The 17261-nt window shown below is 55.9% G+C and overlaps 2 protein-coding genes across 2 annotated transcripts; both read right to left on the reverse strand.

Annotated features, from left to right (window-relative positions):
* Window positions 1–4794: 4794 nt before the first annotated feature.
* LOC134380770 (testisin-like) lies at window positions 4795–8712 on the reverse strand. The gene is made up of 5 exons (XM_063100900.1): window positions 8634–8712; window positions 8513–8539; window positions 8008–8173; window positions 7019–7302; window positions 4795–4832 (listed from the first exon to the last, which is right to left on the reverse strand). The coding sequence occupies exons 1-5, from the start codon at window positions 8710–8712 to the stop codon at window positions 4795–4797; spliced, it is 594 nt and encodes a 197-aa protein (XP_062956970.1).
* Window positions 8713–12594: 3882 nt separating this feature from the next.
* Window positions 12595–16742, reverse strand: LOC134380984 (serine protease 33-like). The gene is made up of 5 exons (XM_063101084.1): window positions 16616–16742; window positions 16173–16335; window positions 15201–15478; window positions 13553–13719; window positions 12595–12861 (listed from the first exon to the last, which is right to left on the reverse strand). The coding sequence occupies exons 1-5, from the start codon at window positions 16740–16742 to the stop codon at window positions 12595–12597; spliced, it is 1002 nt and encodes a 333-aa protein (XP_062957154.1).
* Window positions 16743–17261: the final 519 nt, after the last annotated feature.

The raw sequence follows: 17261 nt of genomic DNA on the forward strand, positions 1-17261 counted from the left end.
CAAACCCTTGGTGTTACAACACCATGCTCTAACCAACTGAGCTGACCAGGCAGTCCAAGAAAGAGTGTTTACAAATGTAAAATATTATTGCTGAAATTAACCATTTTTGCAGATGGGCTGAATAATAAAACGGACATAGCTAATGAATGAATTGGCAAACTTGAAGGTAAAGTAGAGAAGAATGCTTAGAACTTAGAGCAAAGACTGCAGAAGGGCAGATAACGTGTGAAACTAACAGCCACAGATGTAATTTGATTTCATATTGTAAGTTTTTTGCTTAGTTGAAGAGTTAGCCTGGAACCACTATGGCAGTGAAGCATGTAAGTGTCAATAAACAAGTGTGGGGGCTCACAATAGGCAAAAGTGTATGAGAAGTGGCTTAAAGAATGCCATGCTTGTCTTAAAGAAAAATGGAGCCGGCAAAACATAAAATAATCATAATAATAATCAGTAGTGATTTAGGATAACAAGATGTTTGTTCCTTGAACAATGGTCTATGATAACATCTCTAACGCCAGTCATCTCTGACACCAGAGACCACAGACCTGCTGCAACACACATACTCCCCAGACTTGATGAAGCCAATAAAGACATTACTCAAGATGCCAGAAGTAGTTTTGCTGACTTAATTCCAATAAGTCCAAGTGTAAGTTGGTTAAGAGATTTAAAAGATCCCCAGATGACTCCCCTACTCTGATGTTTGCTCTCTAAATGCCTGTGATTTTAAGCCATCGGGGAGTTCGAATTTTGAGCACTAGCTTCCCGTTCTCCTCGACTGGCACCTTTCAATTCAAGCCTAATTTTTACTAGTGCATATCCTGGTGTACTACCTCATTGGCACTTAATCTGTGCTGGGCAAGTAGACCCTTCCAGGTTCATAACACATGAGAGAAAGACATAAAGCCAAAGAGGACCATGCAAGATTGGCTCCCAAACTGATCATTGTTTAAGCTGGGTGACTGGTGTAGGGTGATCTTTGTATTCACCTACATCTGTGTATATTTACAATTTTCCAGAGTAAAATGTGTTTTAAATAAAAGAAAGGATTGAGAAAGATAAAGGACAAGCCCGGCTGTGGACTTCCCATCCCTGGAGCATTAGCAAGGCAGGGTGTCGACTCATATCTGTCCACAGCAGTGCGAACTGTCCTAGATTGTACAAGTCTGAAGACGAGGAAGCATTTCCTGCACTTTGAATATTCCTGACACATCCGCTGAAACAAAGAGCATAATGAGCACACTTGGAAACAGAGCACTGTGGAGCCTAGTTGCATTTCCAAGTCAAATACTTTGCCAGATTGTGAAGATTTTACCACTTTAGTACCACACTCAGCAGGTGAACAGACACCTGTGAGCAAAAAAAAGGGAATGTGTGTGAGTTCTAAGTAACGGCTCATTGATGATGCTGATGACAGTGCTGGTGATGATGACAACTGTTGTGGTGTCCTCAAACAATATTTACTGTGAAACACAGTGATTCTGATAATCTCAGAATTCTCTAGCACAATTTCTTAGACAAAACTAAAAAACATCTTGAGCAGGCAATATGTGCCATTATCCCCATAAGCTACCAGTGAATCATATGAAACTTCATTTTCTTTTGCAATCACAAAAGTCCATCATATTGTTCATGGAAATACTTTACTATCTTACAAGTATTACAGCAAGCATATTCCAGTGTGTACATTCCAGTAAGTGCAAGCATAGATTGGTTAAGAGATTTATTTTTTTGTGATTTCTTTCTAAATGTTTTTATTTGGACTTTTTAAATGTGCTAATGAAGAAATTGCAAACGGGATGAAAGCTGATGTGGAAATATTAGATAAGATAGAACCCAAGGCTAGCACTTTTAAGTAAGAAATGTAGGGATATCTTACATGGAGGAAAGTTACACTCCATTGGAAAGATGTAGGAGGCGTGAGACTTTCCGCCCCCAACAAGAGAGCTCTTGGAAATACCTAAGCAAAAAAAAAAAAAAAAATGTTCCAGATACACAAGAAACTAATTAATCCATATTTTTTCTTTTGGAAATCAAGAGATTAAGTAGAGGATCAAAATAAGTAAGGGAAAGGACAGTACCACCGGAGTAATCACTGGGCATGATTTCGGCTGAAATCAAGCATTTGGGGCTGCTCAGAAAGCCAACATGTCCCCCCAGGGGTGACGAGCCCCACAGAAGGGGAGTTGCCTGGAGGCTGGATTGATGGTGGCATCGGAAAGGATGGGTCCTTTTGGAGCAGCAGGGAAAACTCAGGAGTCAGGAAGGGTTACCACGTCCCTCCTCCCCCAGTGCCCAAGGGTGGCCAGCTTTCCTCCTCCCCTCAATCTCTGTGAGGGCCCTTATCCCCAGAGCCAGGGTCACGCTGCCCCTGCCCCTGGTGGGACAGAGAGAATGGACGGGAGGTGCCTGCTATTTGTGTGGTCAGAGGAAGACAGCAGGCAGGTTTTGTCTTTCCTGTTGAGATTCCTCCAGGCACCCTCCCCCTTAAATAATGAGTCTCCCTCTCAGTGTCCGGGCATCCTGCCCCCATCTCAGGCCCTGCAGAGCCCCAGGTTCAACGCGAATGGCCCAGGGGGCAGAGTGGGGTGTGCGTGGCCTCCGCAGGCCGCAGACCGTCACACGAGCCCATGTCTGCTGACAAGCTGCGAGCCTTGCAATGAAGGTGGGAAAAGGAGGTGATGGAGGCGAGGAGCAGCTGGCCTGGGAAGGGGTAACTTCTTAGACTGAGCCCCAAGCACCAGAGGGGGGGGCAGGGGGGAATTAAGATGGAGGGAACAACATCTGCAGAGACGGGGGGTCGGGTATGGACAAGGCCCACATGGCTAGTGCCGGTGGAGCAGAGTGAGGACGGGGACAGGTGGCAGGAGGGATGGGGGAGGCTCTGCAGGGGGTGCACGGGACTGGGACAGGACCCTAAAGTACTCTGGATGCCATCGGGGGTGTTAAGTGCTGGCGGGACTTGTTCCCAAGTGGATTTTAATCCCTTCTGGGAAATGAAAGCAAATAGTCAGGCCAGGGGTGTGTGCCCCCACCCACCCACCACCCCCAGCGAGATGTGGGAGGGGGCGGGGGGGGACTTGCAGGGCGGGAAAACTTCCTAGAGGCTGCACCCTCCTTGGTTTGGGGAACCAGACCACCTCTCCAGCCCTCCTCCTCAGGCTCACAGGTGAGCAGGGTTTGCTTCGGATGGGTGCATTTTCCCTGAAGCAGGGACTGTGGGGGGTCAAGGGCAGGAGTCTGGGCCAGAGCTTCTCTCACTTTCTTGTGCTCCAACATTAGGGATCGGGCAAAATGCAGATGTGTTTTGGAGTTCAGGAAGCTGGCTGATTCAGCCATGCTGGACTGGTCTCTTGGCCATGCAGATGCTGGGGTTGGGGTACCCTGATGGGGGGCCCAAAAGGACTGATGCTCCCCCCGGCCCCAGCCACCTCATGGTGCTGCTGCAGCTCCTTAGGGACTGACAGCCTCACCAGGGGTCTGCTCCAGCTCTGAATCATCCCACACCCCAGGACCATCCTCAACACATGGGGGAGGGGGTTGTCGGAAAGAAATGCCCATCCCTAGTGTCCTTGTCCTCCATGGGCCAATGTGGTGGCCCCAGGAGAATCGGGGCCCAACTGCCCACAATGGCAACCTCCTCGTTCCTGCAAACTCATGGCATTTCTTCCTTCCCCGCTTTGGTTTCCCCACTTCTCCCCACCTGTGCTTCCAAGGATCACCTCCCAAACAAACTACCTGCACCCAAATCTTGGTCCAGGTTGGCCTTTGGGGAGACCACAGTAAGACCGGGAGCATCTGGCACTTGTGGGATGGGGGTGTGTCATCAATTGGGAGCGTTTTCTCCACATCAACCCCCCCAACCCCAGACTTCCCATCTCCCAGACACCCTGGAGCTACTACTGTCCTTCCATAAATTATCCTTCTGATCCAACTAACCAGCGAGGGTTCTGCTGTTTGCAACCAAAACTTGGATAAGGTGGACAAAGATTTAGGAGTTAAGGACAAGTCTTGGGCTGGACTGGACATGGTGAATGGGAGTGAGTTGTCAGGAAGCCACCTGGGTTCGGGGAATGCTCTGCAAGACATCAGCTTGAACGTGTTTATTAACACACAGGAGAGGACCAGAATGTGACTCATTAGATGGCCCCGACCCTCACGGGCTGGGGTGGGCTCAAGCTGGCTGCAGGAATGGGAGAGTCCACAGCAGAGCGAGGACCAACAGAGGCAGGAAGGGGTCTGGCCTGGGCATGCCACTGCGGGCCATCAGCATCCGGATCCATTTGAAGTGCTGACTGACATTGGTGTAGACTCCGGGCCGGTTGGGCCGACCACAGCCCACTCCCCAGCTCACGACTCCAACTTGATACCACAGGCCCTTCATGTCGCAGACCAAGGGTCCACCTGAGTCACCCTGGGAAGCAGCATGGATGAGCCTGGCCCAGGGCAGGGCAAGCAGTGCCCACAGAGAGGCTGGGAGAGTGGGAGGGGCTGTGGAGTTGGGGGGCAGACTGGGTGCAAATCCCACTCCTCCCCCGGCAACAACTGAGCCTGAGTTTCTGCATCGGCGAAGTGGGGCAGTAGCCTCCCAGGATTGGTGTGAGATCAAATGAGGGACAGGGAGACAGGGTGCTGTCAGCCCAGGACTGGGAATGCTGGGATATCTAGGCCCAGGAGACCCTGGTGGGGCAGGGAGTGACACTCACGAAGCAGGCATCCTTGCCACCTTGGGGATGGCCAGCACAAACCATGTCTCCCCAGATGTCCAAGCGGAAATCAGACTTTTGGAACAGGTGGTTACACATGGTGTTGTTTATGATGCTGACCTCCGCTTCCTGAAGGGTGTAGGGAGATGGCAGAGCTGTCGGGGAGACGGGGGGCAAAAAAGAGGGACACTTGAACCTCTTCTCTAGCAAGGATGACATAGGCTGTGGGGGTGAGGGTGTCCCTGGCACACCCATGGTGCCTGGCACATTGCTCTGGATGACTCCCGAGCTCTAGCCCAGCATCCAGCACATCCTGTGTGCTCAACAATATCACAGAAGGACCCAGTGGATGGACAGGATCTTAGAGCTCCCCCCAGACTCAGTTCCCTGTCTGTAGAATAGAGATGATAGCCCCTGCCTGAGCCAATGGAGAGATTCCTTAGCTAAAACATGTGCAGGGGAGGAGCTAAGGCAACTGAGATGATTTTATGATTAGCACAACCCAACTGCAGCATCTGGGTGTCAGACCAGGTGGGGCAGTCCGTTGGGCTCTCTGTCCTCTATAGCATCTGGGCACTTTCAGGGCCTGAGGTAAGGACTTTATGATGTCCTCGTAGGGCTGCTTCAGCACCCTGGGATGCAGTAGCCATCATGACCTACTTCCAGATAGATAAGGAAAAAGTTGGGGGAGGATTCCCTACCCCTGTCCCTGTCAAAGCACCAGGGAAGTGTCAGAGCCTGATGTGAACCCACGTCTGCTCAATTCCTAAGTCTGGGTCCCAGTCAGCACCTTATCCTGCAGAGGACAATGACAGCTACAATAATAACAATAAGAGCTAACAAGTACATAGCACTTCCTGTAGGCTAGACACTCTTCTAAGTCCTTATGGATTAACTCTTTTAAACCTCAGAGCTACCCTATGTTCCGTGCCTTATACCAGCCAGCTGCCAAAAAAAAAAAAAAAAAAAAAAAGAACTACCTTATGAAGTTAGAACTGCTATTACCCAGTTTTACAGATAAGGAAGCTGAGGCTCAGTTAGATGAAGTGCTTTGCCCAAGGTCTCTCAGCTTGCACGTGGCACAGTGAAAGTTCACGCCAGGCAGGGGGGCTCCAGCAGTGCCTCCTACCTGCCCACCATGCACTGTGAGAGTACGGATGGAGCCTGGGTGTGAGGTGGCCACCTATCAGTCCTGGGCCCAGGAAGGAGGGCGGGTGGCTGAGCCAGCATGGCTGAGCCCCTTGGCTCATACCCACACATCTATTGAAGCAGGGACCCTTCCTAGGGGAAGGGAAAGGACCCCTATTCTACAGGAAGACAGATATAGTGTTAAGTTCTCTATCCCCCTTTCCAATTCCCGGTGTGTAACTTTGGGAACATCCCTTACCCTCTCTGAGCCAATGAGCCCTGGCTTCTCCATGTACTAGTTCTGGGACCTTGGGCAATTTACATAACTCTCAGTTTCCTCATCTGCAAAACGGGTATAAAAGCATTTCCAACTTCATTCGTATGTAAGTTCCAGGAGGAACAGAGATCTTGCCTCGCTCACTCCTGGGTCCCTAAGCCTAGGACAGTGCCAAGCACACAGCCTGTGTGCAAGGAGCTGTACCTGTTATTATTGCGATTGTTATAGCATAATGCAGGCATGGGCCAGGCCAGGGAGCAGTGCAAAGGGGCATTCCAGGCACAGGGAACATGCCCAGTCTGGGGAGCTGGTGGCCCCAGGGCACCTCTGGGAATGCTGTTTCAGGGGATTCATGTTGAGGGGGAAGCAGATGCTAGATCATGCTGGCCCGAGGGCCCCCCAGAAGGGATTCAGTGGGGAGACAGGTTAGAGGAGGATGTTGAGACATTTTGAGGAGAGAGAAAAATAAGCTCACACTCCAGGAGAGTCAGTCAGAACTAGGGTAGATGCAGAAGGCAGGGAGGAGCCACAGTGGGGAGCTTAATGGCTGGGGAAGGGGTGAGCACCCTGTAAACTGAAAAGATGTATGAATAGATCAACACCTGCGGCCTTTAGCAGGGAATCCTCCAAAACCCTCACCCTGCAGGCGAGGGAATGCAGGCCTGGGCCGAGCGGGCCTCCCTCTCAGCCTCTCTTTCTGGGCCACGTAGTCTCAGGAAGGGAGAGAACTGAGTGGTTCATGCACTTGCAGGTGGGAGCAGCAGTAGAAAAGCAGGTGAGGAGAGAAAGCTGCGGACGCCAGCAGGAGGGGCCCCAGCTGCACCCCACAACCAAGCAGGGGGCTGGTGCGGCTGCCACAGGTGGACTAGGATAGTGCCCCTCCCCCAGACCTGACTGTCCCCAGCCTCACCAGTATCCTCTTCGATGTCCCCCCAGCCAGTCACCCAGCAGTCAGATCGGTTTTCGAACTCCACTGTAGAGGCTGGGACACAGATGGGCTGGATGTAATTAGTGTAGGTGACAGAGGAGGACAGCCTTAGCATGGCAATGTCATTGGGTGGAGCCCCCTGGAACTTGGGGCTCAGATAGATATCCTCCACCTGGTAACGATTGTAGTAGGCATGCAGGTTCCAGAAAGGTGGCATAGAAGTCAGCTCGCCAAACTGCACTGTCCACTCGTAGGGATCCTCAGAACTGGTGGGGGAGGAGAGAGCAGTCAGAGGCCATGGAACAGGGCTGGCCACCTGCCCACAGCTGGGGGGTCACTCCACGAGGTGAGACTGGGGGCTGTGAGCAATTCCTTCTGATGGCCAAAGGGCCGGGGAGCCCAAAGAGGCCACAACCAGAGTCCCAGAACCTGGGCACTGTGGAGGCTGGAGCAGGAGCACCCCCCATCCCCACCCCCCACGGTCTTGGCACCTCACAGAGCTGTCCTAGGATAGGTAAATCGAACCAAGTCCTCAAGTGGGGCCCCTATGCAGCCCAATAAGGAATGAGCAGATGCACAGACGCCAATGTGGGACCCTCAGCAAGATGGCGTCCAAAGAGCTTTTCTGGGGAATGCTCAGCTCTTACCCCCACCGCAGCCCAACCTCCCACCCCTGTGGGAGGAAGGTGGAATGAGGGGGGTACGGACGGTGGTCCTGCTTGGGTTGGGGGGGGAAGCAATATACCAAACGTGCATGGGAATGTTCTGGAAGAACATTCTAGAAGAACCTGAAAAGGGTTCCCTCGAGGGCGTCAACTGGAACTCTCGTGAGTGCAGCCAGCCGCAGCCTAGTCTAGGCCTCAGAACAATACCAGCCGCCCCTCGTGCAACGTGGGCGCCGCGCAAACCCAGGCCGAAGCCGCCCCGCTCCCCTCCCCCCCCCCCCCCCCCCCCCGCGCCAATGGACTCACTTTTCGAAGCAGTGCGCGGCCGTGAGCACCCAGCGGCGGCTGAGCAGGCTCGCTCCGCAGACGTGGTTGCCCCACAGACGCAGGCTCCCCTGCCACGGCCAGCGCCCGAGCTCCGCGTCACCTCCACCCACCACGCGCGACGGGATGGTCCGGTGGCCGCAGGGCCCTGGGATGGTCAGAGGGACCCGCGGCTGAGCAGCGGGAGACAGGCCCACCCCGCCCGGCCTCGCCCCCCGCGGTGCATAAAAGCTGGGGGGCCTCCCCGGGAACCCGCGCGCCCACCCAGGGGCCCCGCGCACGGCCGGGGGTACTGCGGCCTGCGGAGAGGATGCGGGGGACCCTCCCCACGTGCTTGGAGACGGCCGCCCCTTCCCCCAGGGCCCATCAGTTACTTCCGAACACGAACGAGTTCTGGATCCCGGGATCGGGAAGAGGACAGATGCGGCGCCCTCTGCGCCCCAGCCGGGTGCGCGGCGCAGGGAAGCGCGCGTCCTGGGCGCCTTACCTGACATTGGGTCGGCTTCCTGCGGCGCTGGGAGGAGGCGAGAAGGTGAGCTCCCCTCGGCTCCACGCTCCCCGCCCGCCCGCATCCAGCCCTGTCCGTCCAGCAACGCCCCCGAGCTCACCCGGCTGCTCGGGTCCCGCCAGCGACAGCAGCGGCGCCAGCAGCAGCGCCAGCAGCAGCGACCCGCCCTGCGCGCCCATGGCCTCCTCTCCCGCAGCCTGGCGCCCCCTCTGCTTCCTCCTGCTCCACCGCCCTCCTGGGCGCCCCCTGCGGGAGAGGCAGCGGTGGGAGCCCTGGCCTCTCGCCTTCTCCCAGCTCCACCACCTGGGCCAGGGGCTGTCTGGGATGCTCAGGCCCGGCAGTGTCCTGGCGTTCAGCTCCTACGTGGGGGTGGGTCCCCCAACCACACTTCTTGCTATGGCCCAGGCACTTGTGGACCTGACCTTCCCTTTCTTGTCTGCTGCATCCTTCATTGCCCCCTTTTGTCCACCCATTGCCTCCTCCAGGACCACGGACTGGCCCAGAACCAGGAGCGCCCTATTAAAGCACATTAGCAAGTCCTCTTGTGTACTATTGGGGTCTGGCAGTGTGTGGAGCCAGGAAGATGGTCCCTCACAGGACTTCCTTGGGCGAAATGATGGTCTTGGGCCTTGTCCCTCCCTGAGCCCGGCTAGTCCCTACCTGCTGCCCTCTGCAGGCAGGCTCCTCCCCTGCCCTTGTCACCCTCTCCAGATAAAATCTTGATGAAAGTTGAAACTGCCTTTAACAAAATTTATCATCAGGGGTCCTGGGGGACATGGGCAGAAAGGGAGGCAGAGACACCACTAGGTGGTTCATCCTGGTGTCCTGGGACCTGTGACTCTGGAAGGGGTCCCTGGAGGGCTGGGCTTGGTGGTGCCGCTCTGTGCGTCCTGAGCACCAGCAGGGACATGGTGGGGTTGGGAAGTGATGAGCTCCTCAGCATTGCCACCTCCACAGGAGGAGAAGCCAGGCAGGAGAGATAGTCGGGACTCACAGGAGTGTCCCCCAGGTGTCCACTCTGTGACACTGCTGGGTCTTGGCCCTGGGCAGTGAGGCAGGAGCAGGCAGAGCCAGGGTCCTGCCTGGAGAAACTGGAAAGGGTTCCCAGATGATGTCCTTGATCCAGGGCATATTGAGGGGTGAGACTGATAAGACACCAGGTGCTAGGGGACTGCAGGACCTTCTCCAGATGTTGATGCCAGCCCAATGGCATGTCTCTTTGACTTCACACACTGGTCCCTACCCTGCCCCCCAAGTCACTCTGCAGAGAGAGGGCAGTGGGCATGGGATCAGGCCAAGGGACTTAGGAGCAGAATGGGTCCCAATGGAAGGCCAGGGCTGGATGGGGAATGGCCACTAGACACGGCAAATGGGTATTTTCCTAAAATTGCCTCCCCTTCCTCTTGTCCCTTGGCATCACAACAGTTGTGTCTGTGCTAGGCTCCTGTGTACTCCCTGCTGTCACGGCCAAGCATGGCTCATGGCCCAGGACCAGTGCCAACAACTGCCTCCTGGAGCCATGGGGAGAGCCCAGGGAGTCCCTTCTCAACTGTAGCCCAAGGGATGACTTAAGCCGAAGGTCCTGCCAAAAGCTGGGGGCTCCCCACGGCCCTTGAGAGGCCCTTGTAGCCTGGCTCTCTCCTGCCTCTGACCACCCATCTGCCCCGGGCCCCAGCTCTCCTTCCCTAGTGAGCTCTGAACTGGCTCCAGCCTCAGGGTCACCTCTCCCTGCGGACTCCTCTCCCAGCTGCACAGCTGGCATTTGGGTCTCCTTCTCAGCAAGACTTTCTCTACCCACCTCCCTCTGAAGCAAGCCCCTGAGGCCCCCACTGACCATCCGTCTCATTGCCCCTGTGTATTTTCTTCCTAGAACTCAGCAGTATCCCAAGTGATCTTGTTTGGTGACTTGCGCATGTGGTTACCGGCTGCCTACAAGTGCTGTGTGTGAAGAGTTAGTGGTGGGGGAAAGGAAGGAGGAAAGGGGGACAGGCCGGCTGGCAGAGTGTCGCCAGGGTTGAAGGGGTCTGGCTCGGGGGGCAGGTCAGTGGGGCAATCTGCCCAGGAGTAGTCCTGACCGTGGCCTTCACCAAATGGCTCCCCAGGACGCCCTGTGGGGAACCTCAGCTCTTGGGAAGCCAGAGGCAGGGTCTACAAAGCTCAGAAGTCCCTTGGAGGTCATTGGGGCTCCTCTTCGTAGATGGGGGGTAGCATTTTCTCCCCTCCCTCCTTCACCCACTCTGTCACACCTGGCTGGCACCCCACGTGTCTACTGTAGGGGAAGGAGCCTGGGGCAGGGGGAATGGCAGCAGCTGGTGTTCACTTCATGGTTGATGGTACATGAGGGGGGGGGTCTTTCAGGTGAGGGTAGAGGGGGCTTCTCCTCCCTGGCATTTCCGCAGGTAGCCCAGCACAGCATCCTGGCTGACACACGTCAGATGTGAGCGGTGTAGGAGGCCTCGGGGCAGGTGACCACTCAATGTCCCTGGCGGTCGGCCATAGCTATAGTCTGATGCCAAACAATTTGTCTTGGAGACCATTTATGGGCCCTTTTCCTCCTCCAGAGTTGGCTGTGTGTGCAGGGCGCATGCTGCGATGCCGGGGTTCCAGAGCCCTTGGCCGCCCTCAGCCACAGCCCATCCTGCCCGCACCACAGCTCCGTTTCCACCCCTCGGCCCAGCCAGGGGACCTGGGGGTGTCTCCCAGGCTGACCAGACAGCCCTGGAGGTAGACAATCCTGCCACTGCAGGAGAGGAGATGCTCAGGTACATGTGCCCAGAGCAGGTTCCAGGGAGATGCCTGGGGCTGGGTGAGCAAGGCAGCAGGAACGGGTGCCCTACAGAAAGCCCTGAAGAGCTGAGTGCAAGGGCCCGGCAAGGGCTGCAGAGAGGGAGGGTCCTCGGCCATGGCCTGGGGTGCAGAGACCTGTGACTCAAGAGCCATGGGAGCCCTGGAAGGTGTGACCACTCGGCCAGAGGGGCGTCCTGGGACGGAGGCCGAGGCTTCCACCCAAAGGAGTTCAGCCTGCCTTTCCCCCCACCTCCTGTTCCTCCTGCCCCTGAGCAGTGGCCCTCAGGGTCCCCACTCACACCTCCATCCCTGCTCGGGGTCCTAGCCCTGTGCACCCCGCTCCAGCTGCCTTCTTATATGTCTCCAGCCAGTTCCCAGACTTCCCTGGAGAGACTGGGATTGTGGAAGGAAAGAGATCGAGAGCAACCTCAGCCCGGCCCAAGCCTGTGCCATTCATGCCCAGGTGAGTGAGCCAGCATCTCACCTGCCCAGCCCAGGCAGACACAGGCATGAGCCCCAGCCCCACCTGGTGCCCTGGGATTCACCCTCATCCCTGCTAGTGGCCCCAGGATGCCCAGGGTGAACTGATCTGCTGCCCACTGAACCTTGGAACCTGGCTTCTGAGAGGGCTTGGGCAAAGCCTGGAGCTCCCAGCCTTCAGTTTCCCTGTCTGAAGAATGGGACATCGCATGTGCACCCAACAGGCTGCCGTGAGCACCTGGTGGCACTCTGTGGATAGAGTTTCTATACATGGGAGATACTTTCATGGATCATGTGGCTCATAGACAGGAGAGGAACTGCCCAGTGGGAGGAAGTGTCCTGCCAGCTCCAGTCTTTATTGCCTTGAGGACAGACACATCTGCAAAGGGACTGTCCCACCCCATGGGCTAGGAACCTTGATTCCAGGAGTCCCAGGAATCCTGAGACATGGCTACACCCTGTAGCTCAGCCCCGGGGATGGGAAGTGGGGTGAGAAAGGAAGTGAAGATGCCAGGCTCTGTCCCCTGCAGAGTCCAGGGGCTGGTGGGGAGGGCAAGAGGCAGCTTAGGGCCCATGGGGGACAAGTGAGAGGACAGGGCTGGGTCTAAAGAGAGAACCATGTGGTGATGGGGGGAGGGGCTGGAGAGGGTCCCTGGAGGACAGGGTATTGTGTGGATGGCAGCAGGCAGCTGCCCAGGGAGGGTGCAGGGAGGGGGGTCCTTTCGAGAAGCTGTTCCTGGCCAAGAGCAGAGAGAGGGCATGAGTTTGGAGGGCTGAGAGAATGGGATACTCGGTTAGGCAAGCCCCAGGGAGACGAGGGTACCCCCCAGCAGTCCCAGAAGCAGCAACAGACCAGAGTAGGTCCCAGCAAGTCTTGGAGAGTAGTTTCTTTCCTTTGAGGTCGAGCTCCAGATTGTGTCGATAATCCATGTTCTGTAGAAGCTGACATTAGTGTAAACACCTGGCTTCCTGGGGAGGCCACAGTAGGACCCCCAACTCACCAGCCCTGCCTGGATCCAGACGCCATCAATGTCACAGACCAGGGGGCCTCCGGAATCACCCTGGGAAGAAAGAAGGGGCCCAGAGTGTAGGAGCTTGAGGGACCAGGGCTGCTCAGAACCAGCTGTTCTCCTTACATGGGTGGGAAATTCAGGTTCACAGCCCCCCGCCCCCATCCTGGTCCCACCAACCACCCTTCAGCTCTTTACTGGCCAGGGCTAGCAGGCAGAGAATCAGTGGATTGGATATTTCTGGAAAGTGGCAGGGCGGCTGGTCTGGGAATTAGTGGGGATGTCCATGGCAGATGGTAAAGCAATGTGATAGGACAGTCTACTCTCTACATAAAATTTAAACTTCTGCTACAGCTAGAAAAAGCAATTGTGGGGCTCGCTGGTTAGCTCACTTGGTTAGAGCGTGGTGCTGATAACACCAAGGTCATGGGTTCGGATCCCTGTACCAGCCAGCAGCAAAAAAAAAAAAAAGTTAATTAAAAAAAAAGGAAAAAAAAATTCTGGCCAAAAAGGAAAGCTTTAAGGATAGAGATGTGATCATAGTTGCAGATACTGCGTGTCCTGATAATATTTTTATAATATTTGGAAGGGAGACAGAGACTGGGAACTTTTAAAAAAAATGATCCTTGTATTAAAAAAATTTTTTTTGTCCTCCTCCATCCTGGGAGGTTCACAGTGGTGATGGAGAGACCCTGACCCTCCTGGGGTGCTGGGGAGGGCAGCCTGGTCCCGGCTCTCTCACCTGGCAGGCGTCCTTCTGGCCGTCCTCGAAGCCAGCACACAGCATGTCCTCCAGGATGAGGGGCTCCTGGCTGGGGATGCCGGAGTCCTCGTGGTAGTAGGCGTCACAGGTCTCAGAGTCGATGATGGGCAGCTGCACTTCCTTCAGGGTGAAGGGTGGAGGCAGCACTGGGGAGACCAGGTATGCAGAGCAGAGCTCAGAGGGGAGCTGTCACTTCCTGTCTCCTGGCTGGGCTGTCCCTACATGCCAGCATTTGGATGGCCCCGTGGCATGAAGCCATTTCTGAGTGTCATTCTTCTGCTTCCGGTAGAGCAGGAGTCCAAGTTTGCCCTCATAAAACCCTGATGACTACGCCAAGGTCACGAGGTGAGCCCGCATCATCCCCGCCTCCCAGAGGCTGAATCCCAGCCCCAGGGGGAGGATATTAATGTGTCTCAATAAAACACCAGGAAGACCTGTCCTCTTCCTCCCCCAGTAGGGCACTGGCAGCTGTGTGGAGGCTCTGCTGGTCTCAGCCTCCCTCCGAGAATGTGGACAGTGGGGTGGGACGGACATGCCATGGGGAGTGGGGCAAGAACCAAGACCTGGTTTCAAGACCTAGCTCTGGCCACAGACGATTGTCACGTTACTTCCACCCGTGACCTTTGGCTTTCCATATTTCAGGTCAAAAGTGACTTAGTAGGTGCAGAGTGGGTTAAGTCGTGTGCTGCCCAGACTTCCTAGAACCTAGAATGTGACCTTGTTTGGAAAGGAGAGCTTTGCAGATGCTGTCAGTTAAGATGAGGTCTTAGTGAATGAGGGTGAGAGTGTCTTATGAGAAACAGAAGAGGAGAAGACTCAGGGACAAACACAGGGGAGAAGGCCGTGTGAAGACAGAGGCAGAGGTTAGAGTGACGCAGCCACAGGCCAAGGAATGCCAAGGACCACTGGGAGCAACCAGCCGCTGGAGGAGACAAGAAAAGTCCTCCCCTCAAGCCTCTGGAGGGAGTGAGGCCCGGACAACACTTTCACTTCAGACTTCTGGCCTCCAGAACTGTGAGAGGACACATTTCTGTTGTTTTAAGACCCCCAGCCTGTGGCAATTTGTTACGGCAGCCCCAGGAGACTAAAGCAAGGTGACATCACAAGCATGAGGGATGATGATGGCAGTGACAACATATACTGAGAACTCAGGCCAGTCCAGCCCTCTGGAGATGCCCTTAATGCATCATTCCACGTAACCCTTGCATTAACCGCATCCTTGAGATCTCCACTTGCCAGAGGAGGCTGCCAGAGGAGGTTGCCCAGCCACGACTGAGCCCAGGCAGGCTCCAAAGGGGGCCGCAGCCCCTGAGCACAGAGGACATATGCGCTGGCCTATCAGAACACATGCAAGCTCAGGTGGCACCAGCATCCCAGAGCCCTCTGCTGGGCCCAGCATTGTTCCCATGGTTACCGGATGCTGGCAGGATGGGGTGGGAGGCCTGGGGGAGGGTCTGGGGTGGGAGGATGCCTATGTGCTAGCAGGGCAGTATTTCAGTGGCTCGCCCCCTGCTGTGTCTGTCGCTGCGTGTGCGGTATGAGGGTGGTGGCTGGGGCAGCTGACCCTAGGGAGGGTGTCAAAACTGGCCCCTGCTGAGTCACCCCACAACACCAACCTCATCCTTACATGTATTTGTGTTGATGTACCCCCAGCCGGTGACCCAGCACAAGGTGCCAGGATCCAGGGGGTCTCCAGGCTTAGGGAGGCAGACTGGAAGGATAAGGTCACTGAAGGTGATGGAGGAAGCCAGCTGCACCAGGGCAATGTCCCCACCATTGTGCTCCTCCGTGTAGCTCGGGTACGTGATGAACTGGGCTACGGCTCGGAGCTCCCCAGGCTCACCGTCTTCAGGATAGGAGGAGATGGCGCCCAGTAGCACGAAGTAGTTAGACAGGGGCTGGTCCCTGGGGACAGGGAAGGTCAAGGGCATCGTGGAGGCTATGCCAAGGTCCATGGCAGGGACTAAGGATGATCTTTATTTGAGGGCCCTAACATTTTTGGGGGAGTGGCTGGCCAGTACAGGGATGGAACCCTGGACCTTGGTGTTATCAGCACCACGTCTAACCAACTGAGCTAACCGGCCAGCCCAGGACCCTGACATTACTACACTGGACTTTTTTGAGAGCTGAGCGCATGGCAGCACTGCCAGGCATCCCCATTAATCCTCAGCACAACCCTGCAAGGCACCCATCATGCCCTCCAATTTGCAGGTGTGGAACACTATGGTGGGGGGTGAAGTCCCCTGTCCAAAGGCCATCAGGCTGGTGAGCAGTGGATTTGAGACCTTGCATGCTCAAGGGATGCTCTGATGTGGGAGAAACCAAAAGCGTTCTGGGGAGTGAATCATTTCTTGGGAGATATACATGGGAGGGCTGGGGCTGGGTCTCTCTCCAGTCCTACCTCTCCCCAGTGCCCAGCCCAGGGATGGGGGCCATCCACGGTGGACACGTGAGGTGCTGGGGGAGATGTCCTCTGCCTTGTCTCCTGCCCAGGCAGGCAGAAGGCTGCCTTTCAACTGGAGAAATGAGGGTGCAGGGAAAGGGGTAAGAGCAGCTCCTGCTGGCCTGGCCTGAGCTCGTGCCCTGGGCATCTACTTACTTAGAGAAGCAGTGGGCTGCCGTCAGCACCCAGGCCTCGGTGATCAGAGCGCCCCCACACACGTGCTCATTGTTCTCCCTCAGGCTGACCTGCCACGGCCACTGGCCCTGCTGGGCGTCCTGCCCCGACACAATGCGGCTGGTCGCCTGCGGACGTCCACACACTGCACAGAGTTCATGGGCCCGGGTTATACGCGGCCCCCTCGGGACTCTCTGAACATCCCCAGACCTGCCTTCATTTATCCCAGACACTGGCAGCTGTGACAGTACTGAGGTCTGGGGTGTGGATCGGGGACCCCACCGCCTGCATTCCTCAGAGGACCTGCCCAATCACGAGGCCATAAGGAGCTGGAATTAGACACCCCCTCTTTATCTGCCCCCAAATTTCAGGCCCATTTATTCTCCTGTAGGATCAGTGTCCGCCACACCCGATATTTATCCTACCTGAATCCAAGTTTAACCCAGTGGTACTCCTCAGGGAAGGGCTAGATGGGAGAGCCAGGGGGCTCTCGGTCCCCCACAGGCCCCCAGGGAGAAGCGAGAGCAAGAGGCTGGTGAGGGCCAGTTCCATAGCGCACTCGCACCAGCACTTCCGGGATGGCTCTGGGGTCAAAGTCTTCACATGCTCCAGGAAAAGGAAAAGATTATCGAAGCTCCAGACCAGCTAACGCCTGCTCTCCTCGTCCTCCCGCCTTGGGCTGGGCCCAAGGAAGAGAGGCACCAGGCTGGCACCCACACTGCTCCTGGGCTTGGACCCCGGCCTCCTCCATGTCCTGCAAGGACCAGGATCCTTGGCCAGACCTTCAGGGCCCTCCTTCCCCTGCCCTGTCTCTGGAGTCACAGCAGCAACCACCCCCACCCTTTATTGGGCACTTACTGTGTGCCTGACACTATGCCCACCACACAACACACCCCTCACCTGACTCCCAGGAGCAATTACAATGCCCTTTGTACAGCAGAGAACTGAGGCTACAGCGTAGGATGACGTGCCCAATGCCCCACAGGTGGCTTCTGGTGCATGGGTGGCTTGTCATAGGACATGTCTTCATCCCTGGTTCTTGTGCAGTAAAGGGTTAACTCAACAGACCTA

The sequence above is a fragment of the Cynocephalus volans genome, chromosome 6, assembly GCF_027409185.1.
Source record: "Cynocephalus volans isolate mCynVol1 chromosome 6, mCynVol1.pri, whole genome shotgun sequence".
NCBI lineage: Eukaryota > Metazoa > Chordata > Mammalia > Dermoptera > Cynocephalidae > Cynocephalus > Cynocephalus volans.

Bases quoted from the DNA above. Each gene is read 5' to 3' on its own strand.
- LOC134380984 (XM_063101084.1), bottom strand. From the start codon at position 16,742: ATGGAACTGGCCCTCACCAGCCTCTTGCTCTCGCTTCTCCCTGGGGGC. The intron at 15,479-16,172 runs GTAAGTAGATGC...CCCTGTCCCCAG, and splicing joins GCAGCCCACTGCTTCTCTAA to GGACCAGCCCCTGTCTAACT. The intron at 12,862-13,552 runs GTGAGAGAGCCG...CTTTCTTCCCAG, and splicing joins GCCAGAAGGACGCCTGCCAG to GGTGATTCCGGAGGCCCCCT.
- LOC134380770 (XM_063100900.1), bottom strand. From the start codon at position 8,712: ATGGGCGCGCAGGGCGGGTCGCTGCTGCTGGCGCTGCTGCTGGCGCCG. The intron at 7,303-8,007 runs GTGAGTCCATTG...CTCCCCCACCAG, and splicing joins GCCGCGCACTGCTTCGAAAA to TTCTGAGGATCCCTACGAGT. The intron at 4,833-7,018 runs GTGAGGCTGGGG...TACACCCTTCAG, and splicing joins GGACATCGAAGAGGATACTG to GAAGCGGAGGTCAGCATCAT.